The sequence below is a fragment of the Prionailurus bengalensis genome, chromosome B2 (assembly GCF_016509475.1).
Source record: "Prionailurus bengalensis isolate Pbe53 chromosome B2, Fcat_Pben_1.1_paternal_pri, whole genome shotgun sequence".
NCBI lineage: Eukaryota > Metazoa > Chordata > Mammalia > Carnivora > Felidae > Prionailurus > Prionailurus bengalensis.
In genome coordinates this window covers 37,353,187-37,379,616 of record NC_057349.1, presented here as the reverse complement: position 1 = coordinate 37,379,616, position 26,430 = coordinate 37,353,187, and the positions used below count along the sequence as shown (strand labels likewise).

The following is a 26,430-nucleotide window of genomic DNA, read 5'->3' as shown; positions in this document are numbered from 1 at the left end:
TTTAAGGGCAAAGATCAAAGCTTTAACCATCTTGCCCAAGTGTGTATCTTGTACACAACCACAGTGTGTGGTACGTGTGTCATGTACCAACCACAGTGCCTTAGATAAAGAAATGCTGGTGGAGAGAATAAATAAATGGATTATTATCTCATTAGCTTGTAGTCACCCTGGTGCTCCAACTGCCTTCACTCTTTCTTATGCGTACATTGTGTGCTTCAGGGCCAGATCCTGCCATCTGGGAAAGCTGTTCTCTAAATCCTGAGAGGGGACACGAGGTGGAGACAAGTCTTCGGTAGGCGTCCAGGCCTCACGTTGCCTCTCCGCCTTCAGACCACAGGCATCCTCTGCCACAGCACCCTGGCCTCTCCCTGAGCAGACATTTAGGCATTTAGGATGCTAGCTGCCAGAATGATAGCCGTCCTGTGAATGTCCACTCACCTGAGCTCACCGCCAGCAGAGAACTCCAGTTCCGGAATACTTTCTCCGTTGTAGCAGGGGCAGGGGTGGGGGAGTCTGATAGTGCATTCCTGACCATAAGCCCACGACCCTGTAGGACCCCAAGCACCTCTTAAATCACCAAAAGATTGAAGTTGTTCCAGGGTAACTTTGTTGTAATGTGTACATCACCTGAATTTTAAGTCTTTGGAAACTGGTGACTCATATATACTGTGAGACGACATTGGGCCCAGATTTTTTAGCAAGACTTTTGAGATGCTCTGTAAAGTAATGGCAAGCAACCTGCCTGGGCTTATCTCCTCTTGAGCACCATGTCCTTTCTGCTCCCACTGCCCAGGCCCCGGCATACCTCTGGGAGGATGCAGTGGGGTTTGCAGGTGGTTCTAAGTTCATCCAGGACCTACTGCTGTAACAGTTCTATGAGCACTGCAAAACCTCAGCATGGTCAACCCACCCAGCTGTCAAGTTGGACTGTCAGCTCCAAAAGAAGGCAGAGCCGGGAGAGAAGAGGCCATGAACCCATCTCTTTCACTGCAGCTTTTCGAACAACCCTCCCCCCCACGCTCCTCCCTGCTACTGCCAGTTGGTGGAAGCCTTCTCATCACCTCCTCCGTGGGAGGCAATTTGGAGGATCCCGCAGGCAGGCTCCCATGTGGTCTCCGCAGAGCTTTCCTCCTCCGCAACCCCATTCCAGAGAGACTCACTCCCTCTCCTCTCCGTTCCCGTTTAATTTGCAGTGAAAAGCATACACTGCCAGAACTGGCACAGACCAGGGGCCGGGGAGAGGTATGGCGTGAGTCCCTTGGCTCCTGGTGGGCTCCACTGGATAAAAAGTGCCCTCCAGTTAATGTCTCTCATGCATCGGGGGCTCCTCTCTCCGAGTCTCCCACAAACCCATTCCCAGGCCCACCCGATTCTGGAGTGTGCAGGACAGATGTGGAGACAAAACTGAGATGTGCCCATTTGCTTCTGATTGGAAAAGGGTGGGGTGTCTTGTGTGCCTCACCGTTCAGACATTCTTCACGGTGCTATTTTTATCAACAGTAATCATTAAATTGGTGTCAGATGGGCTGGTCCCGTTCCTCACCCCGAGGCTGGGTGATGAGACTCAGCAGGGTTTTTCCAGGCAAGAGGAGATGTGGTATGTGGCCCATATGAATGCATCTCCAGAACTGGGGGCCTCATCGCGAACCCCTCTCACCCTGGAGCATGTTCATGTGGCAATTAGAACAAGGCTCGTTGTCACTCCTGGCTCATTCCTGACCTGATTCACTTAACAGACATATGATGAGCACCTTCTAAATGCCAGACATTGAACAAGGCACCAGGGATCTGCAAAAATGTAATCTGTACCTCCTAGAAATGTGCATGTCCCCAGAAAGGATTGTCATGTAAAGTGACAACTTCTACTGGGCTGTGCGTGTCACAGCTACGTTGATAGGTAGATAGTGGAAAGAGGATTCTTGCTGCCTGGGCCTCAGGGAAAGCTTCGTGGGGTTGGTAACACTCAGCCAGGCTTTCAAGGGTACGTAGAATTAACCAGATGAAAACATGCGGAACAGGAACCAATGTTTTTAAAAGAGGCATCAAATAAACAAACAAAAAACCTCCATAGATTCATCCCAAATCCAGCTGTGAATTCAGCTGTCATCCAGGGAGTCCCAGGCACATACCTGCACTGCCTCTTGCTCTGGGAGGCTAGGAGGAAGAGGGCTGCAGTGCAGGAATGTCACCTGCTCACTCCAAGGTCCCTGGCCGTTCTGACTCTGGGTTTCAGAATCTGGCCCCTGAGCAGGGCCTAACAGTGAAGGGCTGGCCCATAGTGGTGATGGTGACACAGGACGCAGGAGTTAGATATGGACTAGGGGCCTCCATCACCATCTATTCCTGGATCTTGCAATGGAGAACCTCACCTCTGAGTAAGAGCTGAGGCCCCTCACTAGGGGCTTCAATGATGCATCGTTAGATGAACACCAAGAGCGGAATTTTCTAGATTCTATATCTTTCAGTCTGTATTGTACTTCTTTTAACTAAATGCCTGGAAATTCAACGTGAAATCTAACAGAAAACCAAAACGGGGCATAACAGGAAAACGGGGAGAAATGTGGCACTGAATGATGGCAGAAAGTGCATTCACAGATGTTCTCAGCAATCCAGGGCTTGGCGCTCTGGTTTTCATTTCCTCTGACCCGACATTCCAAACTCCACCCCCTACAAGTCACATGCATGTGCAGGCACAGCCCTGCAGGGTGCAGGGTGTCCCTGGAAGGGCCTCCTCGGTGGGTCGCTGGCCAGCTGGAAGAGCCTGGGGCCACCTGTCTGGTCAGGAGCCTCTCTGCCGTGAGCCTCTTGGAGCCAGGGCTGGCTTTGTGGTCTAACTAAAGTGACAGTGAAATTAATGGGATCCTGATGCTGTGACTGAGGCTATTTCCCTGTGTCTCCAAACAGTGATGAGAGAGGAAATGTCATTAGGACGACAAGAAGCTTTTGAAATCTTCAAGAGGGACCACGCTGACAGCGTTACCATCGAAGACAACAAACAGATTTTGAAGCAGAGGTAAGGCTGGCTCAGGGAGCTGCTGGTCCCCCGAGGCTTCGCCGGGCGAGCCTCAAAGAAACTTGCTACTACTCTGTCCTCCCTAATCTGTCCGACCTAACTCTGGAAAAGAGGCAAGACATGTATTAAGTTTCACATTGAGTTGTGTCCATGACTTTCCTACATGAGCCTCACCATCCCTGTACTGTTGGGGTAAGTCAAGGCCAGGGTCTGTGAGTGACGGAACTAACTTTGTATACCATTCTCACATCTTACATTAATTCTCATCTGCCTGTGACTCTGTTGATAGCATACTGTTCCAAAGACGAGGAGAAAAGTCTGTAGATCAAATTATAGTCTTAGAACTCTAGACCCTCCAGGTGGTCTGGGGACGGTGGGGGAGGGAGGAAGTCCTGCACTTGATAGTCAAAGGAAGTGTACATGCACAGCAGAGGCTTCTGGTATGTTCTCCAGCCGGAAGCAGAGCAGGCAGCAGCATCTGCTGACATATTGTCAGGCTGGCCTCTGGACCCTTTGAAAAAAAAACTTAATGCTATATAACTTGTTTCATCTAATCTGTGAATTAGATGCATATCCTCAAACTGTAGCAAACAGAAAGACTGCCAGGTGCATGGGTCTAGAGTTCAGAAGAAAGAGTTCTAGACCGTGAACTTTTAAATTAAGTCACACGTGACTGTGGATCTTAGCACACAGTAAATTTTCAAAAATGATTCTTTGAATTGAAATGAGATCCAGGGGCACCTGGGTAGCTCAGTCAGTTAAGCGTCCGACTTCAGCTCAGGTCAAGATCTCATGGCTCGTGGGTTCAAGCCCCACATTGGGCTCTGTGCTGACAGCTCAGAGCCTGGAGCCTGCTTCCGATTCTGTGTCTCCCTCTCTCTCTGCCCCTCCCCTATTTGTTCTCTCTCTCTCTCAAAAAAATAAACATACATACATACATACATACATAAATAATAAAATAAAACAAAATGAGATCCAGGTTTGAGAGTTATATGCTTGTAAGTGCTTCGAGGAAGCCTAAGAAGTGGCCAAGCTCAGGAAAACATGTGGAGGCATAAGGGCCTAGAGGGCAGAAGCAGCAGGAAATCTCTAAAGGGCAAGGAGGGAGAGCAGGTGGTGGGGGAGGAAGGCTGAGAAGAAACATATAGAGAAGCAGGGGAGAACTGGGAGAATATATTGTCCTGAAAGCCGAGAGAGGAGGTGGCTCCATAAAGCGTGTTGTGGGTGGTGTCAGCCGCGACAGAGACAGAGGCAGGGGAGGCTGGACCAAGCGCACAGAGCAAGTGGGTGACTGAAGACCACGTGTTGGAGGGCTGGGAGTGAGCAAATAAAGCATGAGCGAACACGTGTTCAAAAAGTTTGTGATAGGTAACAAACATTCGAAGGAGAATAAGGGGAGTCACCTAAGGAGAAGGGAAGTTTGTTTCAGAGTGGGAGAGAATTGGCCAACATTGTAGGCCGTAGAAGCAAACCCGTGAAGACAAAGACAGACAGACAGACAGACCAGGGGAAGAACTGACACAGCAAGGCTTCAGGGAGATGGTCTGGGGAGGGAGACATCAAAGCTCTGGGTGAGGTGAGCCCGGAGAGAAAAATGAAGCAGAACGGGGCTGACGCTGATTCATTTAGAAAGGAAGGGAGAAAATTAAATATGGCCTGTATTTGGGGCTGGAACATATCCAGTCACGTAGGATGGGCTGGTTATCCTAGTGGTCCCATCTTCCTTGTGGCCACAGAGCAAGGGAATTAATGAAACTCGCACAAAGCTTGCTTCTGAAAAGGGCTTTTCCCAGCACTAAATCAGTCCTTTTACAATCAAGTGAAAAGTCAAGAGACCAGTCCACATGTTAAAAATGTCTGCGTCTGTTTAATGTTACTGTAATAACAATCATTAAAGGAATATTTGGCACTGGGGGGGTGTAACCCAGGATCTACCCCTTTCCCAGGATTGGAGCTTTTGTTTGCATTCATGGAGAGCATTCCATTACTAGGTATTACATGCTCGTAACTGCTTGAGACAGAGGACTAAGAGAAAATGTTTTTCTGTGAAAACGAGTAACTATAAAGCAGGGCCCCTACAGCAGACATTGAAATAGGGCCCCACAGGTGCTGATGAGGGTGACTTCCATGCCGCCCTGCAGACTGCTTCCTATAGTCACCCTGATCCCCTTCAATGCATTTGCTGCCATTCCCTCTGGTGACTGGGAGCCCCATGCGGACCACCTGCAGGAGGGCTGGCCACGTCCTAGGAATGCAGACATGCGCCACAGGGTTTTAGTCACTCTGCTTCTAGACTTCCTCTGAGCAAGTCTCATTCTCAGGTAGCCCCCGGCAACAAGGACCCAGTGACCTGGCCTGACAGGGACTTCTCCACTTTCCACATCACGCAGCTGCCATCAGTGGTTCCGATGTTGGGAGGTCACCTTGGCAAAGTCCAGAAAGGCTTGGGACTGATCGCCCCCACGTATGAGCCTCGCGCTGGCTCAGCCTCTCTAACCCATGGCAGCGAGTTTCTGAGCCCAAACGAAGGGACTGTTGGATCCTTTCTGATCCCTCATCACCCAGAATGCGAGTTGAGCTGGAGCTGAAGGAGGAGTGGAGCAGTAGCTGTCACATACACGTCCCTGTTACTCCATAGAAAGATTTTCTTCCCCATCTTACCTAGACCCTTTGCTGTCCTCCCAGGCAATTTCTAGCATCTCTTAGCCCTAGCCCCCGGTCTGCGGGGGGCAGTTCTGCTGCCTGTCTGTGACAACAGAAACAAGACATTGGCACATTAATAGGATGTTTACCCTTTGCTGAACTAGAGCGTGCGAGCCAACTCTGAAGCTGGATTTTTCAGTGGAGGACAACTACAATTGAAAATCACAACATTTTTCAGGCATGACTCATCCTCATAGTATATAATAATATGAAGAGAGGCTGGAGACCCCATGGTCAGCAAACACCAGCGCCCAGGCACCACACAGCTGACTTTCTTTTGTGGCAGATCTTGGAGACAAACTGAATCCCTCAGTCACAGAGTTCCATTAAATAACAAAAGAAGAAATAAATGGGGAGATTAACTGCAATTGGAAACAAAGGCAATGATAATGTGAACTCAACCAAGAAAAGCGCCCCTTCACTCAGTTGGATCCTTCGGGCACAGAATAGAACCAATAGGAAAACTAGACCCAGGCTGGAGAGAAATCTCGTGGCACCATCTGGAAATAACATCCATGACAAATAGGAGTTCCCTGGTTCCTATTAGACTTCAATTTTAACCTTTATTATTTTTCCATTTGTTTTTTGTATTTACACCTTGTCTCCTGAGCTAGAATTATGAACCCTGAGAGCAGAGATTAGAGTCGAATCTTCTCAGCCTTCCCACAGTTTTTAAAATGGTGCTGGCCACAAAAACAGTACTCAAAATACTTCTTTGGCTTGAGAATGCACTTTGAAATGGACTTTGGGAAGTCTTAGCAGGCAAGCAAACTGCTCGAGAACTCCTTCCTAGAAGCAGGAGAAGCTAGACAGCAGGCTTCTCTAGACTCAGGGAAGGAATAGCTCCATGAAGATCGGAAGGGACCGCCATCTTGATGGGAAACAAGATGGAATAAGAAAAAGAAATATTGTTGTTTTTTTGTTTTGTTTTGTTTTGTTTTGTTTTGTTTTTTTTAAAGCCTAAGGGAAATGAAAGGTGGATCTTCATGGCAACGTACCAGAGGCAGCCAAAGTACCATGTCAGGGACAGGTCTACAGAGGAGGGAAATGGCATAGATGCAGGCCCATTCTTCCTTTCTGGCAGGGAAGAGTGTTGGATATTCACTCTGTGAATAATCAACATATTAAGTTAATTGCCCTAGACAAGAAAACTAGGAAAGGTGTCATAGGAACCCCTTGTCCTCCAGTGACATATTTTCCACACTGACCTGAAGAAACCAGCCCAGCTGACGTGACAGACAATAGACAGTGGAGGCTTATGGAGACCGAGTCGCTTATGAACACCAGCTCCTCCCCTTAGCCCATAAGTTAAAGCAGCTACTGCCCATGGTCCCCAGCAAATTATCTGTGGTTCTGACTGCCTGGGGCAGAGCCAGGTGCCAGGCCTCCTCAGCTGCTCCCCCAGCAATGATGTATGTGTGTCTGACACACACCAAGGGCAGGATGGAATTCTCCCAGGAGCTGGTCTTGGAAGTTACATAAGATTGTACCTCAACCCCTATCCTTTTCATTCCCCCTAAAGATGAGAAACTTAGCAACTGTCTTAGGTGTCCTTGACCATGGACTTGAAAGGATCCCTTCTCTGACCCTTTGATTTGCTGAGAAGATGATACCCATCATTACTGTCTGTAGTTGCTGCTTCCAATATGCAATCCCACCTCACAGTCGATCCCGCAACAGGGGGGTGCCTACACTGCCAGGCAGTGGTCCTAATTCAGTTACAAAGGACGTTTGTATGCATGTACTTCACACATCAAGCCATCCCTGAGAGGCATCTCATCCTAATCTTGCAAACAAGAAACTTGAGATCCAGCAGGGCATTCGAGTCCTAGTCTCTGATCCCCAGCCCAGTGCTCTCCACATTGCACACAGTGCCTATGTGTGACGTGTTGCTCACATGCTGCTCCTTGTATTTTACAGCTAGGTCTAGAGTGCTTACTAAGTACGTGCCCTGTTCTACGCTCCAGAGATAGAAGTATGTGTTAAATAGATGTGATCACTATCCTCGGGAAGCTTACAATATTGAAAAAGGGAACAAAACAAGCAGATAGGCAATTCTGATCCAGTGCACCTGTGATGACAGAAGTTCAAGGTGCTGTGGAACATGTGGGGTGACATTGTTGCAGACTTTCATGGCCCTCAAAAGCTGTCCAGAGGAAGAGACGTCTCCAGCGAAACTGCGTAATTAGGCAGAAACTAGCCAGATGAAGAGAGACGTTCCAAGCAAAGGGAGGAGCCCTGAGGTGAGCCCATGTGACACTTGATGGAACTGAGGCCATTTGGACCAGCCTAGGAAGGCAAGGGGATGTGAGAGAAGATTCTGGAAGAGTCCTCACCAACCTGAGCATGAAGAGTCTAGTTAACGCTGTTAAGGAATTTGGATTTTGTCCTGACATCACTGGGGAGCCCTTGAAGAGTTGTAAGCAGGACAAATAATAACAAGGTCAGGCTTGCATTTAAGAAGACTCACTCAGGCTTAAATGTGGGAAATGACCGGAAGGCAGGTAGCATGAATGCAGGGAACCACACAAGCCTTTGGAGGTAATATGGTGATGTGACCACCCCTTCTCTGGGGCAGGGAGAGTAGGAATGAAGCTGGATGGAATACTGTGGGGAATAGATGGGAATGGGTGGGACTCTGGGATTGTATGAAGGTGCTTATAGAGGTGGGGGGGAGTGCAGTGCAGGGGGTGCAGGTCCCTGGCCGGGAGCCCTTGGGTGAGTGTCAGTACCCGGCAGTGAGATGAGGAAAGGTGGGAGGAAGGGGAGGGGTTTTCGTTGGGGCTGATCAGTTCCTGGAATGCATTTGTCAGGAAATAAAGGAGGCTGGGGTGCAGATATGGGAGCTGTCTGTGGAGATGACAAGAGAAGACACTGGTGTGGTGGAGTGCCCTGGGAGAAGAGGTAATGTGGGGAGAGGGTCAAGACAAAACCCTGACAATTCCCAGCATCTGAGGAAGAGCTGCAGAAGAGGACAGAGAAGGAGCAGCCGGCTGCTGACATGGCTGACATGGAAGCCAAGAAGGAGAATGGTTTGTACGCTGCGGACAGTGTCCAGCACGGTGCCAGGCGCATGGTGGCTGCTGTGGGATTGGTGAAGGCTGGGAGTCAAGAGAAGCCAGGCTTATGAAAGAGCAGTCAGAGGACTGCATTCCTTCCCCTTCCAAGCCCAGGCCTTGCTCCGAGGTAGAGATTTTTCTACACAGCAAACAGAACAGCCTGCCAGCCTCCACACTGGAACGGCCCCCAGCGACGCTGCCCTTGCACAATGGACCATGCAGCCAGCGACTCCCGGAGAGGAATGCCTCCAGCCAGGAGGAGGAGACCCTCAGGGGCTCACAGGTTGAGTCACCGAGCCTTCTCCCTGGCCCTGCCCAAGGAGCAGCCTCCCTGACATAGGCCAGGCCTTCTCTCCAGTGAGCAGGAGCTTAGGATGTTGTCCAGAGGTGCAGCGTGCCCTGGGGAAGGTCAGCACAGCTCCAGCTGCCTTGGACACAGGCTGGTTCCCTGAGCCACATCATTAATGGGAATGTGCCTCTTTGGGGTCAGGAGGGAGTCGGGAGCTCCTCTTTCTGCTGATCAGCATTTAGTCTGGGGCCAGAGGAAAGGGAGGCAGTGGGGCTGTGGGAGGCTTGGGCTGAGAAGGTGTGGAGATGCGGGTGGGCAAGGAAGAACTTGGCAGAAATGGGGGGTCAACTTCTTTCTCATCTCTCTTGCCTCTCGTGTACTCCCCCCACCCCCGCTTCTTCTCAGGGTTGGGCTTTCTTAGTCAAGAGTTTGTCTTGACAGCTGGAGATCAGGAACACATGTGGGTGGGTGGGGTGGCCTGGAGCAGTGACAACTGCAAAGTGGAAGGAAAATGGCCTCATGCAGACAGGACAGCCCTCAGCCCACACCTCTTCAGTGGGAAAGTCCTTATTAGCTCTGCGCTGGGCTGCAGGGGAGAGACTGGAACAGCTCGTGGCTTCCCCCACAGTGTCTGCCAAGCCCTGGCACAGGGCCGCTCTTTGGAGTGGGTCGACCACAGCACGAAGCAGCCCCCCCCCGATGCCCTCCTGGACAAATGTGGGCACTGTCGAGGCCAGGGGGCTCCATCCCAGGCCCTTCAGGGCTCCTCTGAACAGCTGCTGTGGAGATTGCCTGTTTGCCTGGGTATCTTCCCCTTTTTTTACTCCCGTTTCCTCCAGAACTGACATGGATTTCATCAGCTTCCCAGCCCTCCTCTCGCATCTTCCTTATTCTCGATACTCTTCTAAATGGGTGAGTGAACTCTATGGAACAGGCACTAAGAGGAATCACTCACTGAGCAGTGAAGGATTATCAAACCCTGTGGAATCCTAGGAGCTGGGGATGGACACAGCCAACAGTCAAACAATTATAGGCCCTCCACTTGGCAGAATTTGAAGGATGAAAATAGCCTTCCTCTTCTGAGCAGCCTGGACCACCCCTCAGATTCTGTCTGCGCAGTGGGCAAAGGCCAGTGCAAGCCTACAGGGCCCAGCACGGTGACTTCTATGAATGTTTGCTGACCCGAACTCCATCTGAATGACATCGAAAGGGACTGCACTTCTCTCCAGAAGGTGACAGGCCCTAGCTGAAAAGAGCACATGCATAATCTATGATGAGCCTAAACACCCTAACAAGGGAGCTGGGGCGGAGTCCCAAGAAACCTAACATTGAGAGACAATTTAGTTCCCTTCCGTGGAAACTTCCTGTCTGCAGTCACAGGCCAAGCAGCCAGACTTGGAAAATAGCAGTGACATAATTCATACTTTTCCATCAAGCACAGAGCCGCCGTGGCACTCTAGCCTCTGCTTGCATTGTTCCCCGCCTTGAATGTCCTCTTCTTCCCACTTCCTCTAACAAAATCCTATGCAACCAAAATATTTACACACAAAATAACATGATATCTGGGATTTCCTAGGATCCAGGAAGACTTGCGGGGTGAGGAGAGAATGAGGAGAGAGGAGATAGTTAAAATCAAGTTGACCCATTGTTGACAATTAATGTAGCATGGTGGTGGATAGCATCTATAAAAGCCAGGTCAATCCTACCTTGTACATTAAGCTTTCCTGACTACTCTCCACTCATAGACAGGCCCCGCCACTGGCTTGGCCAGTGTTACCACAATAGCATAATGATTTACTGTAGCCACATATTGCAGATTTGTTTCATAGACTTTCCGTTGCCCCCCTAAATTTCACTGCAGAAAGGAAAAGAAGGGAAAGACTGACATTTCTTAAGGGTCCGCCATGTACTGGGGACCAGACTGCATATTTCTCACATAGGCCAGCCATGTCCTATACCACTTCCCCAGCACAAAGTCGGGCTCTCAGTGGCATCTCATGCATATTTGTTGGAAAATATGTAGGAACCATTAAGTAAAACATCACAACCACCTGGTAGACTAGTAGACAGCCATCAAAGATAATGGACAAGTTTCTAATATCAGGAGGAAGGACTTATATTATACTGCTAAGTGAAAAATAACCAAAGCACAAAATCATATACATGGTATGATCTTAACTATATCAAAACTGAGTATAAAAAAGACTGGGTGGAGGGGCACGTGTGTGGTTCAATCGGCTGGGCGTCCAACTTCGGCTCAGGTCATGAACTCATGGTTCTTGAGTTCGAACCCTACATCAGGCGTTGTGCTGACAGCTCAGATCCTGGAGCCTGCTTCAGATTCTCTGTCTCCCTCTCTCTCTCTGCCCCTAACCACCCCCCCCTCTCAAAAATAAATAAACATTAAAAAATATTTTTTTTAACTGGCTGGAGCTCAAAATGTGCTAATTTCTGGGTAGGGGCTATTAGGGATTTTTTTCTTCTTTTCATATTTTCAAAAGCTGATTAAACATCACATATAACAGGAGTCAGAAACCTTTCTCTGTAAAGGACCAGCTAGTAAATATTTTTAGCTTTGCAGGCTGTACAGTCTTTGTCACATCTACTCAACTCTGCCAGTGCAACATGAAATCATCCATAGACAATATATAAATGAATGCTGGTGGCTGTGTTCCAGTACAACTTTATTTACAGAAATAGGTGGTAGGCTGGATGTGTCTCATGACCAGCTATAGTTTTGCCAGCCTCTGATCTATTACTTTACACTCAGAAAAAAAAATGTTATTTAAGTTATAGTAAGTATGCATTCTCGACTACAACTATAGGATCTTGGTACTATGATGAATAGAACACAGCAGCATACAAAAGTCTTACAGCCATGCTTTATTCTGGTTCCTTTGCATCATAAAACACTCAAAATTGCAAGTCATAAATTACAGAATATGAAAATGAAAATTCCGTGGTGGATAGAGAAGTAAAAATTCATGATACCAGTAATTAATATGAATTTTATCTCTATTTTTAATGCTAATATATATCATTTATTTAAATTCTATTTTATATCTTTCCATAACATTTTAAATTATTTTAGAGAGTTCTCTGGAATCTATTATTTTTATTTTATTTTATTTTTTAATTTTTTTTTCAACGTTTATTTATTTTTGGGACAGAGAGAGACAGAGCATGAACGGGGGAGGGGCAGAGAGAGAGGGAGACACAGAATCGGAAACAGGCTCCAGGCTCGGAGCCATCAGCCCAGAGCCTGACGCGGGGCTCGAACTCACGGAGCGCGAGATCGTGACCTGGCTGAAGTCCGATGCTTAACCGACTGCGCCACCCAGGCGCCCCTTTTTTTTTTTAATTTTTTTTTTTAACGTTTTATTTATTTTTGAGACAGGGAGAGACAGCATGAACAGGGGAGGGTCAGAGAGAGGGAGACACAGAATGGGAAACAGGCTCCAGGCTCTGAGCCATCAGCCCAGAGCCTGACGCGGGGCTCGAACTCACGGACCGCGAGATCGTGACCTGGCTGAAGTCGGACGCTTAACCGACTGCGCCACCCAGGCGCCCCTGGAATCTATTATTTTTAAAGCATAATTTGAAATGAACAGAAAAAGTTAAATTCTTTTTTTTTTTTTTTTTTTTTTTTTTTTTGTCCTCTCCAGATTTTCTGAAGCAAAGGCCCTGGGAGAAAGTATAAATGAAACAAGAAGTAAAATTGGTAAGCAGATGATATTGTGTAAGCCTCTTTACAGACCATTTTCCTGGTGAAAATCAGGTCATGATGTGCCTCCAAATAACCATGAAGCCTAGCTTCAAGAGACCCCTGCCAAGGAAGCCACTCTGAAAGTGCCTTTCCTTGGAAGTTTGTCATCTCTCCTACCATCCATCAGGAAAAGTGTTTTCTTTCATCTTGAACTTGAATGTTTCATCCTCATGCAGGCCTGAGCTCTAGAATCCCAATGAGAAAGTTTTGCTTTTCCCTAGTGTTCCTTAACAATAGCTCAACTAGTCATAATGGCAAGATTACAGTAATGTTTTGTATTTTCAAGTGCTGTGAAACTTTTACACCCCTTGCCCCAAGCTTAGACTTAGTGTTTTTGGCACAGGTGTGCATTTTTTGGCACCATTCAGTAAGCCAGTAGGAAGAAGAGAAGGAAAATGAGTCTCTGTGCCTTCCCAGGACACAAGCAGTCCAGCAGGGCTCCCCACTTAGGTGAGAATTCCTGGAAAGATGAGGTTATGGCAGGAGGCAAACTCAATAAAAGTGTGCCCTGTATTTTTATCAAAGTGATAGGAAAATATTTCCTTCATCCCAAGCTAGAAGATACCCAAGGACCCATTTCCCTGGCTGAGACAGCTTGGAGAGGGACCCCTTGTGCCTTTGCCTCCTGCTTGAGAAAGCAGAAGTTACCTCCCTGATCACAGCTGACTTCCTGCATCTCTCTTGTCTCCACCTCCCTTCCCCCATAAGTGAGGACAGAAGCTGCCGTGAGTGTTCCCTTTAGCTTTTCCTACAGAATATGGAAAATTACAATGGCCTTGGGCACTCAGTCACCAAACAGGAGGCTTATGTTCTCCTCTACAACCTGAGGCAGCCAGGCCCTGAGCCATGCCCAGCACCATGCAGAAAATCTCTAGAGTCTCAGGAGTTCTCAACCTGATGGGGGAGGGAGATGAGGCGGAATGAGCCTTTGCTTTCACCAAACTCTAACTGCAATTTAGCTATACTTTCAGTGACAGTGATGTTGTAGGCAGCCAAGCCCAGTAGGACCAGCAACACCTACTACCAGTAGAATTGCAGTGTGGCAGATATCATAAAATATCTTTTATGCTCATCAGTACTTCAAAATTATGGTAGTTATTAGACTCACCATTAGATCTTTTAATTCCATGCATTTATATAAAAGCATATCATATTGATATTTTTGTATCACAAAAATTTAAAAAATTTTGATAACTATTTCAGGTATAACTGATTTCTCTTAAAATCCAAAGTTTTTTATTTTATGCACCCTAAAAATTATCATTCTGAAAGAGGGTCCATAGCTTCATCAGACTGCCAGAAGGATCCCTGGCAAGAAAAAAAGGTTACACACTTCTTTCTTGACCTGGATTCCCAAATGCCTGAAACTACATGAAAAAACTGGGCATTAAGGGTACATACATTTTTCTGGAGAAAATATCCCTAGTTTATCTGATTCTCAGAGGGGTCAGTGGCCAAAACAATAAGGAAATTGGTTCTAGATGAGTGCCCCTCAACAGGGCCAGGACTTCAAGCAAAGCAGACCCTGCTGGGGCACAGCCTGGTCCCAGAAGCAGGGCTCTGCTGGCCCACCCAGCTGGGTGGCCTGAAAGGAATGGAGGGGGAGCAGACCTCAGCATATCCAGGGCCAACTCGTCAGTCTTGTGGGACTCAAAGAACCCAGTGGTCTGTTTTCACCCCTGGAGACATAAGAGGGAAAGACCTTTTATAAACTGCTTCTTCCCCCAAAAGTAATACAAAGTTTTGCTCTTGAAAAATATCTAACTCACTAAACCAAAGTAAAACCAAAGTGTTCATTCCAACACTAATGAAATAGACTCATGATGAAAGACACCAATGACCTACACTAATATAATTTTTCACTCTGAGTACAGGTTGTTATCACAAATAATTCTGAATTCTCCATAATTTTGGTCCAGTATCATATGTTCATGGATCCAGTTTGCCCCTCAAGAGGAGGCAAGTCAGAGGCTGCCCTATGGCTGTAATTCATCTCTCAGAGAGGATGATCTGAACACACAAAGGGTCCAGATATGCTAGCAGAAACCTTGGGCAAGTGGACCTTTGTTTTTTTTCTGGATCATAACAAGCAGAGCTCATACCAATGTTGAGATTCAAGTATTCACTGCTACCAATAAAGTGGTAGTTTAGTGGTGCTAATAAAGCCAGTGTCACTCTTACTTTACTTTATGCAAAGAGCAGACTAAGACCCATCCCCTGGCCACCCATCTTCCAAATGTGTTCTTGATCCAAGGGGGTCCCAGTGAGTAGATCACTGAGACTCAGCCTCATTACTGAACCAGCTCTCATGGTGCTTAACTCCAAAAGTAGCCCACCATGGGGTCATTACTGCATGTTCTGACAAGGTTAAGATTAAGGAAGTATAACGTGGAACTTGTACACACATTTAAATTTAAAATCTCCAAGGCAGTATTGAAGGAAACGTTTCAGGATATTAATGACCTTTCTAAGTGCATTTTTCCTAGGGAGAAATTAAATCAAGTGGAGTTTTCAGTCCCCACTGACTGGAATCTTAGACTTAGTGAATGTAAGAGTCAGGAGGTGGGAGCTTGGCACAGATGTACCATCACATGCGTGGGATGGTGACTCAGCTCCACGCCCAAACTGTGCCACATCCTGCTTCTGGACCCCAGGGCAGGAATGGGATGCTGTGGAGTGCACATGGAATTGGCCTGCAGAGAGGAAATGAAAGCTGTATTTGTGAACTACAGATTGACCAGCCCATGTGTCACGTTTAGGTTGTCTTCCTGGGTAATCTGGTTTTCTCTGACATTGTAATCAAGAACTACCACTCAAGTTTCATCATCAAAATTCTTGGAGGCTAGCAATTCAGCTGTAAACACATAATATCCAATTTTTACATGGCATAAGTCAACCAAAACCTCCATATTATTTCCTTTTCTTATAATAAGCCACCCCAAACTAGGTAGATACACTCTTGCCACCAAGTCTTTTTCTGTCCTTCTCTGTACACCATTTGCATCAATTCTGATGTTGAATCAGTTGAAATCAGAAATGGAAGAAATAGCCAATTTAAGATCTCCCTGAAAAAAGGTAGAGTCTTTGTTGGTGTAGGAGAGCTATCTTCACTGTATTTCCCTGTCCCATACACAAGAGCATTAGACTGCTTTTCATCACATGGGCTGTGCATTTAAACATTCACATACACCCTGCTTCCATTCATCCTATCTCTAAAAATGCTACTGAGCCCAAACTGTGGGGAAAGAATGAGACTGTGTTAGAAGCAGTGGCATCAACCAGGCCATTTCTCACTTACTAGAATTCTGGAATTCGTTCTTCTATGTCCGTGTTCTATGATTGGCAGCATTGTCTCTGGCAACAAGAAACAATTGAAGGGCTGTTCTTTGGCAGAAGTCCCACTCCGAGACCAGTCTAGGAACCAGCTGCTTTGGAGGCAGGTGAAAGAATTTGACTGGCACCTCTTGGCACCTCTTCGCACCTCTTCATCCTCTACTGACCTCTCCAGGCCTAAATGAAAACTAATGTCACCGGATGCTGCACAGAAGGGTTTTCACTAGTAAGCCAATCAGAAGTCAATTCAGAAATCATAGGAAATGTAATAGAAGTAGCTATAGCGGGAGGTAAGGGGAAAAACCAAACACTAGAAAACTAACAAAACACTCCGGAAGGTTTTTCTTGTACTACAAATTCAAAGGACCCCAACCCACCATTTGAACAACACTCTTAAAAAAAACATTTCTCAGGGCACCTGAGTGGCTCAGTCAGTTAAGCACCTGACTTCAGCCCAGGTTATGATCTCACAACTTGTGGGTTCAAGCCCCAAGTCAGGCTCTGTGCTGACAGCTCAGAGCCTGGAGCCTGCTTCAGATTCTGTGTCTCCCTGTCTCTCTGCTCCTCCTCTGCTCTTTCTCTCTCTCTTTCAAACATAAATAAACATTTTAAAAAATTTTAAACATTTCTCTTATACGTTTGGACATTGGGAAAATCATTCCTCAGATCTGGGTCTCCATCAGCAGAACAAATAGGAAGATTTTCAGTTGTGTGCATTTTCTGTGCTTTGATCTTCTCTTGAGGTTTACTTCTAGACCTATTGGTGCATGTTGGCTTCTAGTGTCTTATCTGGGAGTAGGGGAAAGATGACATCCAGGTCATTCTGCTAGATTCTGAAGACCTGAATTAAGTGTATTCTTTTGTTACTCATTGACACTAGCTCCGATTAACAATCACCCCAACAACAGCTTCCACCTTTTATTGAGCACTGACTGTGCTATGCCGAGAACATGACATATGCTATCTCCTTTAATCCTTTCAAAGAAGAGCCATTACCCATAAGGGGGGCAGGGGTATTACCATATATTGTATATTCTAGACCACAGTTTTTAGTCTTAACACCTCTGAAATCAAGATACATTTGGCCGTCCCACCTGGCCATTTTTTTTCACATTTTACAAACTTCTGGAATGAAGAAGAGTCTTAATATTGAGGTAGTCTAGTCTGTGAAATTCTAGTGAATTATCATTATTTTGTGGATTTTAAAAATTGGAGTTTCAGTGAGGTTGCCTGCTAAGTGACCAAGTTGGAATTAAATTCCATTTCTGTCCAACTTCAAAACTTTTATTTAACTTTTTAAAGTGTATTTATTTATTTATTTTAAGAAAGTGATAGCAGGGAAAGGGCAAAGAGAGAGGGAGAGAGAGAATCCCAAACAGGTTCTGCACTGGTAGCACAGACGCTGACATGGGGCTCAAACTCATGAACTCCAAGATCATGACCTGAGCCAAAACCAAGAGTCGAATGTTAACCAACTGCGTCACCCAGGCACTCCCCACTCAAAAACCTTTAAATACAGTTTCATATTTCCATAAATTCAGATTTCTCTGACTTTAAATTTTTCTTCCACATTTGAAATTTCACTCAGCTGTTACTCAGTTTTCCTGAATCTTTGGCCTTTATCCAGTGTGCCCAATGAAAGGTTCAAACAACACCCTAGCTCATGCACACACAGCCCAAGAAGATTAAAAGGGTCTTTGTAACATGATTAATGATAGGTCATCTAGTACATATTGGGGCTTAGTTGCAGGGGCCAGTGGGGTGAAACCCAGCCTTGCTCTCATTTCCATATGCACCAGCCCAGGGTTACGTCTGCCCTTAGGAAGGGATGATTTTTTCTGGTTTGCAGAAAGATACACTGTGGACTTGAAGCAGCTCTGGTAGGATTCAGTGTCCCACATGGGTTTCAACCATCATCTTCAATGGTTCGGAAAATAGAATAGCAGGATTGTATTTTCAGGCTCCGTACAATTCCAACTGAGTGGGTTTAGAGATGCTTCAGAAAACATGAGAGAATTCAAATCATTAACTTAGATGAGGTTTAGTAGGAATGGGGGTCACGAAGCACTTATGCCTAAGTACCAAAACCCGCACCAATAAGGACTACAGAAAGCCCAATTAAGGGCAGGCATAGGAGTCATCAGTGACCACAAAATAAAAACGTGTTACCATAAAGTGGAAAAATACTATATTCTCAAAGCTAAGAAATGCAGAAGCCAAGACTCACTCTGCCCAGTATTTCCATATGCACATTGCCTTTTCTGTATGAGAAGAGAGATGGTTCAGAAAAAGCAGCTAAAGTAATGACTAAAAAGTTACAGAGTAGATTTTTGGCTTTATTAAACAATTCATCACATGTTTATTTTATAATTTTTTTAAGTTTATTTATTTATTTTGAGAGAGAGAGCTTGTGAGCAGGAGAGGGGCACAGAGAGAGGGAGAGAGAGAGATGTCTAAGCAGGCTCCGCAGAGCACGGTGTGGGGCTCAAACTCAGGAACTGTGAGATCATGACCGGAGCCAAAATCAAGAGTCAGACGCTTAACCGACTGAGCCACCCAGGTGCCCCCACCACATGTTTATTTTAAATAACAAGCTCTGTGAATTCGAGTGTTCATGTGATTTTTTTAACACACTTATCAAAAAAATTCAGTTAATCTGTGCTCAGTTTGTATTGGCCAGTATGTTTGGCTATAAGCATAAAAGGAAATTTACTGTCTTGTGTAACCCAGAAGTCGAAGGAATACAGCTGCTTTCACATGTACCCTTCTCTCCCTCCTCCTCATCCTCCTCGTCCTCTCCGTCCTCATCCTCCTCCTCCCCCTCCTCTTCCTCCTCCTCCTCCTCTTTTTCCTTTTTCTCCTCCTCTCCCTACCCCTCCTTCCATCTCTCAGTGCTACTTGACTAAGTTCCCTGACGGCCTCACCCCATTTAGTGACAAAGTACCTCTGAAAGCTCTCAGTTTACATGGTCTGTGGAATTCATAATCCCAGTAAATGGGATCTTTCCCCACAAGGCTGGCAAAAGTCCCTGAAGGGAGGATGCTTAGCCTGGCTTAAGCCATGTGCCCATCTCTAAAGCAATCCCTCTGTCCAAGGGGAATGAAACACTTTGGCTGGGCCTAGATGCTGTGCCCATTCCTCAGGCTGGGGCTTAATCTGCCGCCTGCACCACATAAACTGAACCCAATTGAAGAGTTATCTTTCCAAAGGGAGAAATGCAGGGCACCCAACAACCACGTTCATTACAGACCTTTTCAGAAATTTGTCTGTGGGTTGAAACAAAAAGACATCTGTAAAGGAATGATTTGGAGGTCCTATGAGAAAAGATAACAGTTAAAGTAATTTATCCTATAAAACAGAAAGCTGTGCATGGGGAACTTAAAAACTGGTTTTAAGTTTTGGGTGCTTCTGCTATAATGGAAGAAATGCACAATTACATTCTAAAAAATAATAGGGATAGTAAGAAAATTGAGATTGGGAAACTCTCTCAAAACCCATGCAACTCTATAACTGTAGCTCTAACAAAACCAATTACAATCCTAATTTTAAAAAATGATATAAATAGGAAGAAATGTTAAATTCCTAACACATACAGGGAAACACTCTCTAAAACATCAGGTTTTGGGGGCACCTGGGTGGCTCAGTCCATTAAGCATGTGACTTTGGCCAAGGTCATGGTCTCAACGGTTCCTGAATTCAAGGTTCTCTGCTGTCAGCACTGAACCTGCTTTGGATCCTCTGTCTCCCTCTCTCTGTGCCCCTCCCCCACTCATGGGAAAAAACATTAAAAAAGAAAACATCAAATATTTTTTTTGCTAATTTGAGGCTTCGTGATAGAAGAGTGCATAAGGAAGTGTTGAGGCGCTGAGTTACAGAAATGCGAATAACACGCTCAAGGATGAGAAGAGCCATACAATAAACCCCTTTCTTTTACCCAGGAGCACTGGCCACACTGGACCAAGAGAAGGAATGTGGGGAGAAGGGGACTGTGTACAGCCCTCTGCTTCTCTCCACAGCCAACTGGGCTCAGCTCTGCAAGCTGACATTATATTTGGTGACTTCTTCTTGAGGGTGCAAGACTTTAACTTACTAGAGAAAATATCCTTTGTGAGCAAATGCAGCTGCCGCATGACACTGGTTTCTGCCAAGGGAACACATTTATAAGCAGACTGACTGTATATGATGTGATGTCATGCACAGTGACCAATAAATTGTAATTCATCTTTAAAGAGACTCAAAAAGGAAAAAATAGTTTTCAGGTGTATTGAAAATACTGCTAATCATGTGCAAAAACATTGTGTCCAAAAGGTAATTAAATGGAAAGGGACCCTAGGAATCTTTCAAAGCAGGATTGATAGGCATCTCTGTGAGATAACTCTTGGCATCTAGAAACAAAAAGAGCAAAGCTGAGTTCTCAAGGTCCCTTCTGTCACAATTTGGAGCATTAAAACTCCAAGACATGCAGTTATCTGAGTGACAGCCCATAACCAGTATGTATGATGGCTTCCCGGAATTGATTGAGTGCTTTGCTGTCAGAGTTTGGAGATCAAACAAACAAAAAATGATTTGAGCAAGTCAGAAGGCTGTAGAGTGTATTAAATGACAAGAGGTGACACTAATAATTGTCATGTATAAGAAGGAAGCCATGATTTGTTTGGACTGACAGCCAAAAAAGATGGATGGCTGCTTTCCCAGAGTCCTGACAAAGTGGTCTCACCTTGGTAAATGAACCAGGGTCCAGGATCTGGCTCTGTCTGGATGGATTCAGGAAAAAACATGCCAGTCAAACTCACTGTAAACCAGAGAAGCAATTTTTAAATTTATCATGGAGGATGTTCCTTTATAGACAGGAACTCTTTTTCCCTTTAAATGCATTTATTTATTTTTGAGAGAGAGAGAGCGCATGAGCAGAGGAGAGGAAGAGAGAGAGAGGAGAGAGAGAATCTCAAGCAGCTCCGCATTGTCAGCACAGAACCCAATGCAGGGCTTGATCTTACAAACCATGAGATCATGACCTAAGCTGAATCAAGCAAGACTCAAAAACTTAACCAACTGAGCCACCCGGGAGCCCCTGTAGATAGGAACTCTTAAACTGCCTCCATCCGGGGCATCTTCTCTTAAGAAACAAAATAGATTAGTTTTTGGAAGGTTGGCAAATAGGCATCCCTAAGCACAAAGAGAATCACAACGAAGAAAAGAGCTTTGAGAGATAGGTTCTCACAGCAGTGCCAAAGCCTTACAGGGTGTCCATTGCCCACAGGAGCAAATATCCCTGCAGCCATTACAGTTGGTCTCCAGGATGACCAGCCCCCCTCTGTGCATTATAGCCTTTTCTTCGCAAACGATAAGATACCATTTGTTAGGTTTCTACTTACTGTAATGATTTCCCATTCCTGCCTCTCGATGATGAAACCCACATCAGTTTGAATAGTGTTTTAGGTCATAGAAATAATCACATTTAGTTTGGCTCTTTCTATTTTCAGAAATAGAAACCCAGTTGAGCTACCTCAGGCTTAGGATGCAAAACTCTCATCAATACACAGTGATGATATCTGAGACCCCTCAAGCTGAAATGAGAGCCAGAGCCAGGACCCGGGGGACCATCAGGAGTCACGGTGTCTCCAAAGCCCAGGACCCCTTCCTCCTGCCTCCCTCAGGGGCTCTGGCCCCCTCTGTGCATGCTTGCTCTTGTAAGCTGCTCATCCTGCTGAGCCTAGGACCCCCTTGCCCATGCCTTTGGTTTGCTCTGGCCCCAGCTATTCCTGAAAGCATCCTTTAACTCTCTGTCCTCAAGGTTAATGAGCTACTTATTTGCTTATTTCTGAGCTCAAAGTTACAAGAAAGAAAACTGGAGTGACCCAATACATCTTTTCTAGGCCTCAAGGACAGCAGCTGCTGGCCAGCTTAAGAATGTGCTGTCTTTAGGTCAGAAACCTACCCCTGGTTCAGGCAGGCAGGGAGGAACAGAGGTCTTGTGTTTCAGAAAGTGGCCACCTGGGCAGCAGTGTGACAGGAGGGGTTTCTCTTTTAAAAGGAGGATGGGTAGAACAGGTGCAGTGATTGACATCCTGTATCCCCTTGGCTTTATCTCACAGAGAGCTGTGTAAAGATTTTTGCTAGTTCCAACTCTTATAAGGTTATATCAATTCCTTTATTTCCAGTTTCTAAAGAAAGCAGTGTGCCATTTTGCCTGTGTTTTACCAACAGAAACAGTGACTAATCTTTGTAAAGTGTGTTATAATATTTAGGGTTTTATTTTGTTATTTTTATGTAGTCAAAGCCACTGATCTTTCCTTTTATGACTTCCTTCATTGCTTTTGTACTTGGAAAGGGTCATTGGAACAATGATAACGATGAGTTGTTCATTCCCGAGTATTTGTTTAAAGCTTTCTAAATTTTCTTACAGTTTTTATTGTCTATTTTTCATACTGAACTCAATTAGGATTTATTGTGGAATATGGCATCAGCTGAGGCTGTAAGTTGAATCTTTTGCAAAGAGCCAATTTTCCCAACACCTATTTGGTTTAATGAAATGCCTTAGAATAAAATTTCTTCCCTTCATAGAAGAGTCATTTCAGATTTTCAGAAGGCAGCTAATGCATCTAATCTCATCATAGCTCCGATGTACATCCTGGACATGATAATTTCCGTACAAGTATTTCAGAAATAACTTTGCCAGCAGATACTGTTATCTGGATATCAGAAGAACCCTGCAGAAAAGTACCAACTTTTATGTAAACCCGGAAGCTAATGGATGAGGAATAACAGATGCATGTCTGTAAGTGGGTGGTCCCGGCAGGCTGAGGGCCCTCCCCACACTCTGTGAAGGGAAGGAGACGGTCTTGTCTTTCGACACAGCAGCATGAGCCGGTTCACCTTCCTGATCCACCAGGGAAAGATAGATGGTACTGTGTTGTTTCACCTCTAAGGAGGAAAAGCATATTTCATTATCTTATACTGATTCAAAAGGAGGAATCACACTGTAGCTGGGGTAGAAGTGGATAGGGGCTTTGTCAATGAGGCTGCGCAGGGAAGAGCTGAAAATAGCAGAGAGTTTGCTGTGTCTGCTGTCAACGACCCCGAAAATGCTGATGAGTTCCCCGCTGAAAACCAGCGATAGCTTTCAAAAGCAGAGGACACACAAGGGTGTGAATATCCCTCTCCCACAATGGTCATTCCGTTCAGGGTGGAGACAGCCTCGGTTTGCTTTTGGCTTCATGTAGTAACCCAACCCTGCGGGCCAGCCCCACTCCCTAACAGTCTGACCACAAGTTACCTGATGGGGACCAACAATTGCATGTGCAGCTCCACGGCAAGATGTGCCTGTTAAAGCACAGACCTGCAGAGGAGGGGGGATCAGATACCATGCAGAAACATCTGCCCCTCCACAGGGACTCCACATTCCCCTTCCGGTGGGCAGATGTCCGCTGTTGGACAACATGGAAAAAGCAGAGATGTTCCCAAGCACAGTTCAGACCGCATCACTAATCAGGCATCTCATGAACAAAAGTCCAGCCCCGGCAGTCTGTGTGGGGAAAACGGTAACTGCAGGACTCTGGGCAGCTGCCTGAGCAAAGCTGAAAGGACAGCCACAGGCAGGGTGAGTGGGAGCACCACCAGGACTCCCCAAAGTTTGGTGTCAATGTTTGGACAGATTGGGGTTGTCTGAAAGGACTGGGAGTAAACAGAGAAGCTCAAGGTCAGCCATTGTGTGTCCAAGCACAGACTCTGGGCCAGCAAGAGTCAAAGAGGTGGAGTCCTCACTATAATAATAATAATAACTAACTTTGGTAGAGATACTATTTTCGTCCTGTTAATATAGATAAGAAGCCGAGGCCTGGGGAAGTTACTAAACATGCTGAACAGTACACCACTAGCAAAGGGTAAAGCCCAGGCTGGAACCAGTTTCTGTTGCGCTCCAAGGTCAATGCCCTTGGATGGCAGGAGAATTCACAACTCAACTAAGTAGGTGTTAGGACCCTGCTGTGTAAGTGCCTGGGAAGGTCACGTGTTCTGTCTGAGTCCAAGATGATGACAAAAAGAAGGAAAAGGAGCCAGTGAAGAAAGCCTTTACCCGTCTCTTTACTTCCAGCAATGTAATAAAGGTAGGAGGCCAAGAGGTTGGCAGGAAGTGGAAAAGGGCTAAGTCAGCCAGGAGAGGACAGGTCTGCCTTCCTAGGCTCTCTCTCCTGATCTGGAGTTTAGAAAAGTATAAGTTTGGGGCACCTGGGTGTCTCAGTCGGTTAAGTATCTGACTCTTGGTTTTGGCTCAGGTCTTGATCTCACAGTTTCGTGGGTTTGAGCCCCATGTTGGGCTCTGCACTGCCAACTTGGAAGGAAGGAAGGAAGGAAGGAAGGAAGGAAGGAAGGAAGGAAGGAAAGAAGGAAGGAAATAAATGCTTTGGATGCTTAATTTCTGCCTCTCTTTAACTGCACATGTGATTCCTGGGTGCAGTTTCATTGTAGAATTTCAAATACAACATTATTTAAATATACATATCAAAATGTAAGAGTCTCTTAATTTCCTCTCCCTGTACCAATTATGCTCCCTTCCCAGAAAGGAGTAACCACTTTCAACAATTTGATGCATGTTCTTCCCCTACTTCTGTGCATTTTTAGATAGATAGAGATATATAGACAGATATATAGATACATACATGCATATATACATACACACACACACAGCCAGCCAGCCAGCAGACACATAAGAAGATACCCTGCTTGTTGCATAAATGAGACCATAACGTACATGTTATTCGGCACCTTGCTTTTCTCATGTCACAGTGAGTATGGATCTACTGTTCACCACTGTTGATAGGCATTTTAAAGTATCAATAAACCATGATCTATTTAACCACTTCCTTGTAACAGACATTTCATTTTTTACCCCCTGCCACAAGCAATGCATGCATTTTTGTGTACAAATGTGAGTGTTTCTTTGAGTTAGATGCCTAGAAGTAGAATTGGGGGAAACAACAGTCGATGTGTATATTTAATTTTAATGAGTATTCCCCAGTTGCCTTCCCAAAAGGGTTTCATTAGTTTGTATTCCCATCCATGTGCAACAGCACCCATTCCCTGAACCCTTGCTTATTCCATGATAATATCAGTCATTTTAGGTTTTGCCAGTTGGAGAGCAAAAAAAATGCTATTTCATTATCATAATTTGCATTTCCCTGACAGCTGGTGGGATTGAACGCTTTTTCATGTGTTTCGCATCTTTTGCCCATTGGTTGGTTTGAATTGCTCTTTTTGATTTGTAGGAGTTCTTTGTGTCCTCTGGATATCGGGCCTTTGTCTATTCAGTACATAGCAGATGTTTTCTTCCAGTCTGCCACTTGGTTTTCATTTTCTCTTAAGATTTTTGGAAGAAGAACTCTAGGACAGTTGCTTTTCTCTAATTTTTAAAAATTGCCTTGGATAAGACTGGTTTGTCTGCTCTTCTTTTTTTTTGGAAGTTGTCCGTAAGTAGGAGTTATCCACCCTGCTTCACTATAGCACTGCCCCCAAAGAAGATATCCAGGGTAACCGTGGTCGCACTGCACAGCCCTCACCAAACATATATGGACCAAAACTGGATATGATAATTTCAGATCATTTGTCTTGTAGCCACTGGCTACTACACGAGTACATGACTCCTGCACACAGATGGTTAAATCTTTTACCAGACCACAAGTCTGGTGATTTTACTGCTGAAGACATAAGCTTTGTAATGAGGCAAAGACTGATTTTATTAATTTAATCTTTACTGGAGACGTCTTTAATGATGCCTGAATATCTTTAAAATTTAATTGTATTTTGCAAAACAACTTATAAACACATGTTGAGATGATGCTGAAGTCCAGAAAACCTCGTAATAAATAATTGGAATATAGCAGTACCTAGCAACTCATTAGCAAATACTAGGCTCGTTGGGTACTCCCTTCTGTTGGAAGACAAGAGCACATAGTTAAGGAATGATTACAGAAATGGGTAATGTACCAAGTAAACTTTATAGACAAGGGACATCAAAGACATGAATTTTATTAATTGTCTGTACCAATAACCTAAAGCAAGGTCAAGTCTATGTTTGAAAGTTATGAAATGATATATTCCTGCAAAAGTAAATACACCCTTGGAGAAAGGGGAAAATATGTCATGGAGAGGAGTCAGGAAGGGTTTAGCTTTACTTCACCCCCAGAGAAATAACTAGAACAAAAGCCTTATTAGGTCCCATGAGGGAGGCAATGTCATATGCAAAACGGGATCCAACATCCAGGAGGCTATA

At 45.3% G+C, this 26,430-nt stretch overlaps 1 protein-coding gene across 2 annotated transcripts in view; it reads left to right on the top strand.

The window, feature by feature from the left end:
- The window catches only part of KIF6 (kinesin family member 6), a 387,728-nt gene that overhangs the window by 285,876 nt on the left and 75,422 nt on the right, over positions 1-26,430 (top strand). For both annotated transcript variants that reach the window (XM_043591311.1, XM_043591310.1), the window contains 2 exons: positions 2,905-3,013; positions 12,730-12,785. In XM_043591311.1, the coding sequence (XP_043447246.1) occupies positions 2,905-3,013; positions 12,730-12,785 (165 nt within the window). The remainder of the gene's footprint in view (positions 1-2,904; positions 3,014-12,729; positions 12,786-26,430) is intronic.